The following is a 9806-nucleotide window of genomic DNA, read 5'->3' as shown; positions in this document are numbered from 1 at the left end:
TCTCGGGCGCGGCGGGACGCTGTCTTCCTCCGCGCGGTGTCGCAGATGTGCCCAGCGGGCCTCCAGCGGCGCGCCTCCTGCTCAGGGCGCACCTTCCTCCCCAGCGTGGTGGCCGACGCCATACTCTGGGTGCGCATTCAAGGAGGCGGAGGAGGAGCCGGCCGCCAAGGCAGCCAGCTCAGGACGGAGACGTGGAAGGCATGACCCTCCCCAGGGTGGCTGCTCCAGCGCCGCGCCCCTCATCCCCCACTCGCCCTCCCACCGTGGCCCCGCGAGCACCTGTTGCAGCCCAGAGCTTCCGGGCGCCACGGCAGGTGGTCTCCTGCCTGCCTGCAGCCCCGGCGGTGAGGGAAGGCGCTGTCGGAGCCCTCGCTCTCCTTTCTGGGTACAGCGGGCGGACGGGTGAGTGGCGGGGGGCAGGCTGGCCAGCGCCCCCTCCATGTTGGCGCTCTAGGCGACTGCCTAGCTCGCCTTAATGGTACCGCCGGCCCTGGGTACCGCTATAGCGGGAAGGTAAACAGCGTTTCTGTGTGCTGCTCTGGTTCGCCAGAAGCGGCTTTGTCATGCTGGCCACATGACCTGGAAGTTGTACGCCGGCTCCCTCGGCCAATAATGCGAGATGAGCGCCGTGACCCCAGAGTCGGTTACGACTGGACCTAATGGTCAGGGGTCCCTTTACCTTTACCTATTGTCAATATGGGAAGGCACACCAAAGCTACATGCAGCTAAAGCCAATCCATCTCTCCTCTGAGGGCCTTGAAATTAGATACAGCTTGTCAACCCAAAGGAATATGTTCCATTTGCCCTTTCTACTAATCTTCCTATTTATAGATGACTGTTTGAAACCATTCTGTAACAACATGCTGCAGTATTTGCATTTTAATCTTAGCAGAAACTTCTGGCCTCTCATCCTGTGTGTCAAGTGTCTAAGCTGTTGCTGGTGGGGGGTATGTGTGTGTGCGGTCCACGCTGGGCAGCATGGAGTCAAAGGGCAGCACAGGGTTACAGGGTGGCGAAAGGCAGAGGGCAGGTTTGTAGGCGACCTCCCTAAAAGAAGCTTAACAACTTTTGAATGCACCCGTCCCAAAAGTGGGATGTCAGGCCCAAAGGTGTAACTCACTATTCCTACTGTGTTGTGATTGTCACCAATACACTTGCTAAGAGAAAATCTTTATTAAATCACATATTTAATACCTCAGCATTTTACATCCAAAGTTTATAGAGCTTAACTCATAAGTCGACTCTAATGGAAACATTCAGTTCCTGCTGTTGCATCAGCAAGTATCTTTCTCATTACCAACAACGCAAAAGATTTGTTGCACAAAAAAGTGGACATTGCTAGATAGATATAACGCGAGACCAAGCAGGGGCCGAAGAGGGCCAGCCCTGCTTTCCCCTAATATGGCGTCCACCCCCACTGCCCTCCCCGCCCCGCCGTCCAAGTCTGCAGGGCCTTGGGAGCCCGAGCGGGAGGAGGCCACGGCGGTGGGCGGGTGGAACTGGAACGCAACCGCACCTGGCGAAGTAACGCCGCTCGGCAACGGACGGAGCCCCCACCCTCCGAGAGCGCGAAGGGAAGAGCGGCCGCCCCACGCAGAGCAGCCGCCCAGCGGCCCGGACGTCGCGGCTGCCTCGACTATGGCGCCCTGCAGCTGCCACACGGACTGCGTGGAGCGGCCCCTGTCTCGCGCGCTCCGCAGCTTCGGCGCCTACGTGGGCGCGCACCCGTGGCCCTTCCTGCTCGCGCCCATGGCGCTCACCGTCGGACTGGGCATGGGCTTCATGATGCTGAAAAGCCGCGAGGCCAACGACATCGAGGGCGAGTACACGCCCGTCGGGGGCCCAGCCAAGGCGGAGCGTTGCTTTATCCAGAAGTACTTCCCGACGGACGACGCCCGGCGCTTCTCCCCGCAGAGGCTGAGCACCGAGGGCTCCTTCGCCACCTTCATCGCCGTAGCCTCCACCTCCGGAGGGAGCGACTCGGTGCTCACCAAGGCGGCCTTCACGGAGCTGCTGGAGCTGGACTCGGCGGTGCGGGCGATGGCAGCCGGAGAGCAAAAGCAAACCTTCGAGGACCTCTGCGCGCGCTGGAACAACACTTGCCTGAGCCCCAACCCGCTGATCACCGCCGTCGAGGGCGACGCGGCCGCGATAGAGACGCTGCTGCCCTCGCTCACCTTCCCGCTCTACCAGAGCCACGTGTTCTTGGGCTACTTCCTGGGCGACGTCGTGCTGGGCCCGGGAAATGGCACTGCGCGCCCCGTCCTGGCAGCCAGGGCGATGCGCCTCGTGTACTTCTTTCAGGAGGACGGAGCTTTGCAGCGAGAGGACAGCAAGGTCTGGATTGAGACCTTTCTGAAGCGCATCCCCGTCGTGCTGGGCACTATGAACCTCCATTTCACCCGGGTAAGCGCCGCACATGCACGTCTCGGAAGGCGCGCAGCTCTGGGCAGACCGCTTTGCAACGGCGCTGCCTTGGGCTCGGCAGTTTCGTCCTTCGTTTTGATAAAAAGCCGTCGAGGTTCTCAATCCTGTGTTGGCTTTCCTCGCCCGAAAGGCTCCCAGGGCAATAGAAGCAGGAGGACAGGCCCTGCCCCAGCCTTGCCATCTAAAAGCAGGGACGGAAAAGGGATGCGGAGGGAGCTCAGAGCTGCGCTGACTGTGGCTTATATGTTAGGGTGCTGCGGATGGGGCTAGCTAGCACCTGCAGGATGCAATCCTCCCCTTGCATAACAATATAATAACGAATTTATATGCATACAGCCAAGGGTGCCAAATTGAATAAAATATTGTGGGGCCCAGGTAATAGACATCAGAGGGCTCTCCAGGCCTGAGATCAGAGTCCAGCTTTATGATTAAGGTGTATGTAGGTGCCATGACCTATTTATTCTCTAACCTCAAAAATACACATTTTTTAAGATACAAATATCATTTATAGAAGAATGGCTTGCTGCTCTGAAGAGGAGCAGTGCAAGATGAGCAACCATTGGAAGCCTTCTCTCCCTCCCTCCCCAGAATTCTGGGGGGACAAAGGCAGAGCTTTAAATCAGCCCACCCTCATTCTTTTAGATTACAGTATATTAAACCGATATGGAAAAGGAATGCTTTTTTTAGGCTGCAATCCTATGTCAGCTAAACATGGAAATAAAATTGATGTACTTCTCGGTGGACACGTGTAGGGTTGCTGAAATTAAACAGGCTTGAAAGAACTGGGCAGAGAGTTTTTTTAATTATTGTGCAAAAAAAGCATTTCCATGGAATGAAGTTGCCACTTTTTGGAGCTTCCAACTAACTGTTGTTTGCTAGGTGTGGTTTTTTAACATAATGCAGTGAAGGAAATGACAATATAACCATTTAATGATTTTTCTTAGCTAGCCTTGATACCCTTCAGAATATTAAGTTATACATTCTAAGAGATGCAATAGTTTGTCTTATTCTTTCTTTCCTCACTCGGCAGGTGACCTATTTTTCTTCAGAATCCAGACAGAAAGAATTTGGAAAAATTACCAAGAAAGTGATCCCATTGGTTTCTGTCACATATTTTTTAACAATATTCTTTTCCATTGTATCATGTGCAAGGTAATCTCCCCGCCTTAATTCTTTGGAGAGGGAGGGGAAATCCCTGTCCCCCCCTGCCCCCCCATCATGGGTAGATCTGCATATTCACTACCAGTAGCTACATGAAGTATTCTAGATGGGTAGATCTGCTTAAAGAAATCCCAATATTGAAAGCTAATTGGGAAAGTGTCACTCAGCAAATGAAGTGAAAGTCTCATGAAAAACACTGCAGCAAAATGGAGTCAAAGATCTGGCCCAAAGGTAGGCCTACTATGTAGAGCAGGCATCCTCAAACTTCGGCCCTCCAGATGTTTTGGACTACAATTCCCACCTTCCCCGACCACTGGTCCTGTTAGCGAGGGTTCATAGGAGTTGAGGCCAAAACATCTGGAGGGCCGCAGTTTGGGGATGCCTGATGTAGAGTGAAGCCCACTAGTAGATGGAAGAGGCAATGTTCTCAATAGCTAGAGTGGCTTATTCACTCTTGTCAGTTTCAGTTTCTAAAACTTACTGTTTCTATTTACAGTGGTACCTCAGGTTAAGTACTGTACTTAATTAGTTCCAGAAGTCCGTTCTTAACCTGAAGTGCACTTTCCCATTGAAAGTAATGGAAAAGTGGGTTCATCCGTTCCAGACGAAAAGTACCCCCTAAAACAGCAATTTAACACGAATTTTACTGTCTAACAAGACTTTTGATCCATAAAATGAAGGCAATAATCAATGTACTGTACCATAAAATAAATAAGACAGTATTGTAGGTGAAAAATATTAACATTTGTTTTCCTTGCATGCACTGATGATAGTCATTGTTTGGATGGGGGGCTCTTATCCATTTCTGCAGTCACACAATCAACCAGTAGCTGAACTGGGCTCCACATGATCCCCAAAACAATGGCAGAAGGCAGAGTACCCCAGAAGTCCCCCAAATGAATGAGCAAAGCAAAGGCACAGGGCAGACTCACATAAACAAATCCCAAAATCCCTTGCAGAATCTAGCTTTCCTGGCTAGATGCCACCCATCTTGCTACAGCTGGGGGTGGGGCAAGGGTTGGTAAAGGGCTTTTCGGCCCAGGGTCATCTTTGTTTTCTTAACAGCTTCACTGCTCTTCATTAGGTACCGTAAGTGTTCCTTACCTAACTTTGGGACTGGGATGCGACCTGCTGGGCATCCTGAGGATGTCAGGACCTGGCTCCAGACATTTGTGGAGGCCTCGGAGAGCCCCCGTGGCTGGAGGCCAACCACAGAGCTTCTGTAGGTCCCTCGGATGTTGGGGCTTGACTGGGCAGTGGTGAAGCCTCCAAGAGCTCAGAATACTCACTTCCAGGTTAAAAATGTTCGTAAGCTGAAAAAAAACGTAACTTGAAGCGTCCGTAACCAGAGGTAGCACTGTATCCCTTCTCTCCCCCCCCCCCCCACATAACATTTTCTTGATTTAGTATGTATTTTTGTGTTCTTATATTGTCAACCGCCCTGTGATCATTGGGTTGAAGGGCGGCATATAAATTTAATAAAGAATAATAAAAAAAAGTACAGGCATAACAAAAACAAAACAAAGAATTAAAAATGTAAACTATGAAACGTCACAGCCCGTAAAAACCAAAGGACAAAGGTACACCATAGTTCCAAAGAGATAATAAAGTGTTAACCCATACAAAGGTTTCCTTTACAAATCATAAAGATATGTTTTTTAAAAAATGCAAGTATTCGCCACCTGTGAACTCCATCATTATTAAACCCTAGAGTATTTCTCGCAACTGCTGTGTGGCACTGTCATTTTGTTCAAGGAAGCTGCAAATTGGCACATTACCACAGAACTCTGAACCCAAACATATTATTATCTGCTTTACAGGATGGATTGTGTACGGACAAAAATTTGGATTGGAATTTTTGGGGTGATGTCAGCAGGCTTATCTGTCATCAGCAGCTTTGGATTACTGCTGTTTTGTGGAATGCCATTTGTTATCACAGCTGCAAATTCACCCTTTCTTATACTTGGTAAGTGTATACATTCCTTATGCCTTCTTATCCATTGGGCTTTTGATGGGTGTGCCTAAAGTAAGTATTGGGCAGTAATCCCATATAAAACTGATCACTTGGAGAATTTTTTTTCCAGGGTGTTGCAATTTGTTTTATTGATTGAGGACGTGTATAAAATTCTTAACTTTCAATTTTAATAGGATGTGCCACTCCTATACATTTTGATTTTAACCCATCAAACCAACACCTGCATGTTTGTTTGTTTGTTTTATAATATTTTTATTAAGGTTTTCCAGAATAGAAAAAGAAAAAAGTACATAAAGAAAAATAGAACACAACATTAATAACACTACAAAGAAGAATAAAAACACAAAATCAAATTGCTTATTCCTTAATCCCTTCACATTGTCTATAGGGACCCCCGCGGGTTTCCCTCCCTGTGGTCCTTTAATAAATTTATAATTAACAAATTTTATATCATTCTAATCACCTTATATATCTTATTTTTTAACTATCATCTCACATATTATAAATTTCCACAGTTCATTTACAACTTAATTTCTATTCTAATATATTACTTTAGCATGTTTTTTAAGATATAATTTAAAATCTTTCCATTCTTCTTCCATCGCTTCTTCTCCCTGGTTGCGGATTCTTCTGGTCATCTCAGCCAGTTCCATAAACTCCATCATCTTCATCTGCCAGTCATCGATCGTTGGTACTGTTTGTAATTTCCAGTTCTTAGCAATCAAAAGTCTCGCTGGGGTTGTAGCATACATAAAGAAAGGCACATTTTTCTTTGAAATCTCTTTCCCTACAATGCCCACTAGAAATGCTTCTGGTTTTTTAACAAATGTGTTTTTCAACACTTTCTTGAGTTCATTATAAATCTTGTTCCAGAAATCACTTACTAGTGGACACATCCACCACATATGGTAAAAGGATCCTACTTCTTTCTTACATCTCCAACATTTATTATCATGACTGTGGTATATCTTTGCTAATTTTACTGGTGTAAGATACCATCTATACATCATCTTCATTAAATTTTCTTGTAATAAACTACACGCAGTAAACTTTATATTCACATTCCACAATTTCTCCCAATCCTCAATCATAATATTATGACCCACATCCTTTGCCCACAAAATCATAACATTCTTTGTTTGTTCATCTTTCGTGTGCCACTCGAGCAGCAATTTATACATTCCACTTGGAGAATTTAATGCTAATTCTTATTTTTGTTTTTTATTTGAAATGGCATAAGTAAGTAGAAAAGTTTTATATCACATGTGTGGCAGGGGGCGGGGCCAGATGACTCTTCCGATCTCTTCCAACACTATAATTCTATGATGCTGTCAATGGGCATATGCACACATTTTTCATCACACTCCTTCAAAACATTTATTAGCAAAGGGCAGATTTGGCCTTGATTGCTCCTCCTACATGAGGGGAATGTGGCCAAAATGAAAACTTGTATGGAACAAGGAAAGCTTGCTTTGTGTGCAGTGTTTATGCAAGGCAATGCTTTTCTACCCATGCTGTTATAAATTCCTGAACATTCTTTGTAAAGCACTCAAATATCATTTTATAAAGAAAAGTAGGTTTCCGATTTGTAAATACAGCCGTACCTTGGTTCTCAAATGGACGTTCAAAAACCAAGGCGCAGCTTCCGATTGGCTGCAGGAGCTTCCTGCAGCCAATCTGAAGCCGTGTCGGACGTTCAAGTTCCAAACTCACTTCCAGGTTTGTGGCATTTGGGAGCCAAAACATTTGAGTCGCAAGGTATTCGAGAACCAAGGTACCACTGTCAATAAACGACTAGGTGTGTTTCCCTAGTAAATATCCATGATCTTCTCCTATGGCATGTTTGGAACTGGTATGTTACATATTTTTCTGTTCTTCAGGGGTTGGTGTTGATGACATGTTCATCCTGGTGTCCTGTTGGCAGCAGACTGAAGTGAAGAAGGGAGTCCCAGAACGGATGGCTGACACCTATGCAAGGGCAGCCGTCTCCGTTACCATCACAACTCTTACCGATGTTTTAGCCTTCTACATTGGAGTTGAAAGTTCCCTTGTGTCTATTCAGTCATTTTGTGTGTATACAGGCACAGCCTTTGTGTTCTGCTACATCTACAACCTGACTTTCCTTGGGGCAGTTCTTGCTCTTAATGGGCGAAGGGAAGAGAGCAACAAACATTGGCTCACATTCAAGAAAGTGATGGATAAGCCTCAGGAATCGAAGAGCCCTATGTATAACAGGTGCTGTATAGGAGGGGCTTTCGATGAGTCCACTGGAACAGAGACTGAACATCCCATGTATGGCTTCTTTAGAAATCACTATGCCCCCTTCCTGATGCACACCAGGACCAAGTTGGCTGTGGTAGTCCTGTATCTGACATACCTGGTTAGTAGTGTTTATGGGTGCAGTCAACTTAAAGAAGGTATAAATGTTCGAAACCTAGCTGTAGATCGTTCTTATGTCGTTGCGTATTATGACTCAGAAGAAAAATATTTTACTGAGTATGGCCCAAGGCTCATGGTTGCTGTTACGGAAAGCATACCATATTGGAATTCATCTGTCCGTGCAGATCTTGAGAACTGCATGCAGTTGTTTGAAAAGTCCTCCTATGTGGATAAGAGATTATCAGAGTCATGGCTGAGAACTTATGAAATGGTTGCAAAAGGGGCATCTTTAAATTTAGATGACCATACGTCATTTATGACTAACTTAAAGACTCTTTTCCAAGCAAATCCAGATTATGAGTGGGATGTTAATATTAGTGCTACTGAAATACTTGCATCACGGTTTTTCATACAAACTGTCAATGTTACTACTGCAGTACATGAGAAAAATCTTTTAAACGAAATGAGAGAACTTGCTGAGGACTGTGAGGTGCCACTAATTGTTTATCATCCAGCTTTCATATATTTTGATCAATTTGCTGTAATAATGGAATACACCATTCAAAATGTTTTGATCGCTGCTGGTGCCATGTTAGTAATTTCCTTGCTGCTCATCCCCAATCCTCTTTGCTCTCTGTGGGTAACATTTACTATTGCATCTGTTTTTGTCGGTGTTACTGGTTTCATGGCCCTCTGGAATGTGAATCTTGACTCCATATCGATGATCAACCTTGTTATCTGCATAGGGTTTTCAGTAGACTTCTCTGCTCATATTTCCTATGCCTTTGTTTCCAGTGAGAAACCCAAAGTGAACGACAAGGCAGTGGATGCTCTCTACCGCCTTGGTTTCCCTATCCTACAGGCAGCTGTTTCCACCATTGTGGGCATCCTTGTGCTGCCCATGTCATCCACCTACATCTTTAGAACCTTTTTTAAGATAATGTTTCTAGTTATTTTTTTCGGGTCTCTTCACGGTCTCGTTTTTCTTCCTGTATTTTTAACATTCTTTGCGTTTTGTGGTGGAGTTCCAAACAAAGAGGACCAAAACGATAGCAAGGGCATTGAAAATTCACCCAATGCTTAAGGAAAACATTGTTCATATGGAAACAAGACTGAGGAACCCTGTATTCTAGAAGGAAATGTTATGGGGAAACTGAGGTTTTAGAATGAAAAATGGTACTACCGGTAGTGATTGTGAACATGGAAAGAAAAACCATAATCAATCTATATTGCCTGTAAATAGCTTGTTAAATTGAAGGAAAATGTTCAGTTGTTCCTTATGTTCCATAGCCATCTAATCTTCCTATTTATGTTATGTAAATACACCACCTGGCATAAAATTTTCACTTGAAAGGTGTTATGGTTTGTTACAAGACTCCCAAACAATACATGTTTATTTGGCAAAGCATATTTCAGTCATTTGCTGATAGTATGGTATACCCAAAATAAATTAATGTGGGATAAAGATTGCTCAGGTGACTGTTTGAACTCATTCTGTAACAACATGCTGTGGCGATTGCCTTTTAATCTTAGCAGAAACTCCTGGCTTCTTGTCCTTTGTGTCAGTGTCCCAGCTGTTCCTCAGGTTCCAAGTCATGGCAGCGGCGAAATGAAATTAAACAATATAACATATGTACTGTATAAGGGGATGCAGTATGGAAAGGAGAGAGCACTGTCTGCAGTGATGGTGGTGGTATGAATGCTGCTAAGAGGCAAATCAAGTAATCCCTTTTCAACTGGAGGTAGTTGTATTCTGAGATTCCCCTGGTCCAGAATTCCTCCAGTAGAAGACACAGGACAGTCAATGTGAAGTTTGGCAGGAGGAAATTTCCAAGAGCACTGAATCTGGATTCTCTTCTTCTTT

General features: G+C 45.5%; 1 protein-coding gene across 1 annotated transcript; it reads left to right on the top strand.

Moving 5' to 3' along the window:
- Positions 1-1571: 1571 nt before the first annotated feature.
- Positions 1572-9600, top strand: LOC118092103 (patched domain-containing protein 3-like). Its single transcript, XM_035129843.2, has 4 exons — positions 1572-2406; positions 3458-3579; positions 5409-5554; positions 7444-9600. The coding sequence occupies exons 1-4, from the start codon at positions 1639-1641 to the stop codon at positions 9024-9026; spliced, it is 2619 nt and encodes an 872-aa protein (XP_034985734.2). The 5' UTR covers positions 1572-1638; the 3' UTR covers positions 9027-9600.
- The last annotated feature ends 206 nt before the right edge of the window (positions 9601-9806 follow it).

This window comes from Zootoca vivipara, chromosome 12, assembly GCF_963506605.1.
Source record: "Zootoca vivipara chromosome 12, rZooViv1.1, whole genome shotgun sequence".
NCBI classification, from domain to species: Eukaryota; Metazoa; Chordata; class Lepidosauria; order Squamata; family Lacertidae; genus Zootoca; species Zootoca vivipara.
The sequence above is the reverse complement of the archived record's forward strand: the minus strand, read 5'-3'. Positions and strand labels throughout refer to the sequence as shown.

What these genes read in the sequence shown, in the direction of transcription:
- LOC118092103 (XM_035129843.2), top strand. Translation starts at nt 1,639, where the DNA reads ATGGCGCCCTGCAGCTGCCACACGGACTGCGTGGAGCGGCCCCTGTCT. An exon ending in TGAACCTCCATTTCACCCGG is followed by an intron (nt 2,407 to 3,457) that starts GTAAGCGCCGCA and finishes CTCACTCGGCAG; the next exon opens with GTGACCTATTTTTCTTCAGA. An exon ending in TCCATTGTATCATGTGCAAG is followed by an intron (nt 3,580 to 5,408) that starts GTAATCTCCCCG and finishes TCTGCTTTACAG; the next exon opens with GATGGATTGTGTACGGACAA.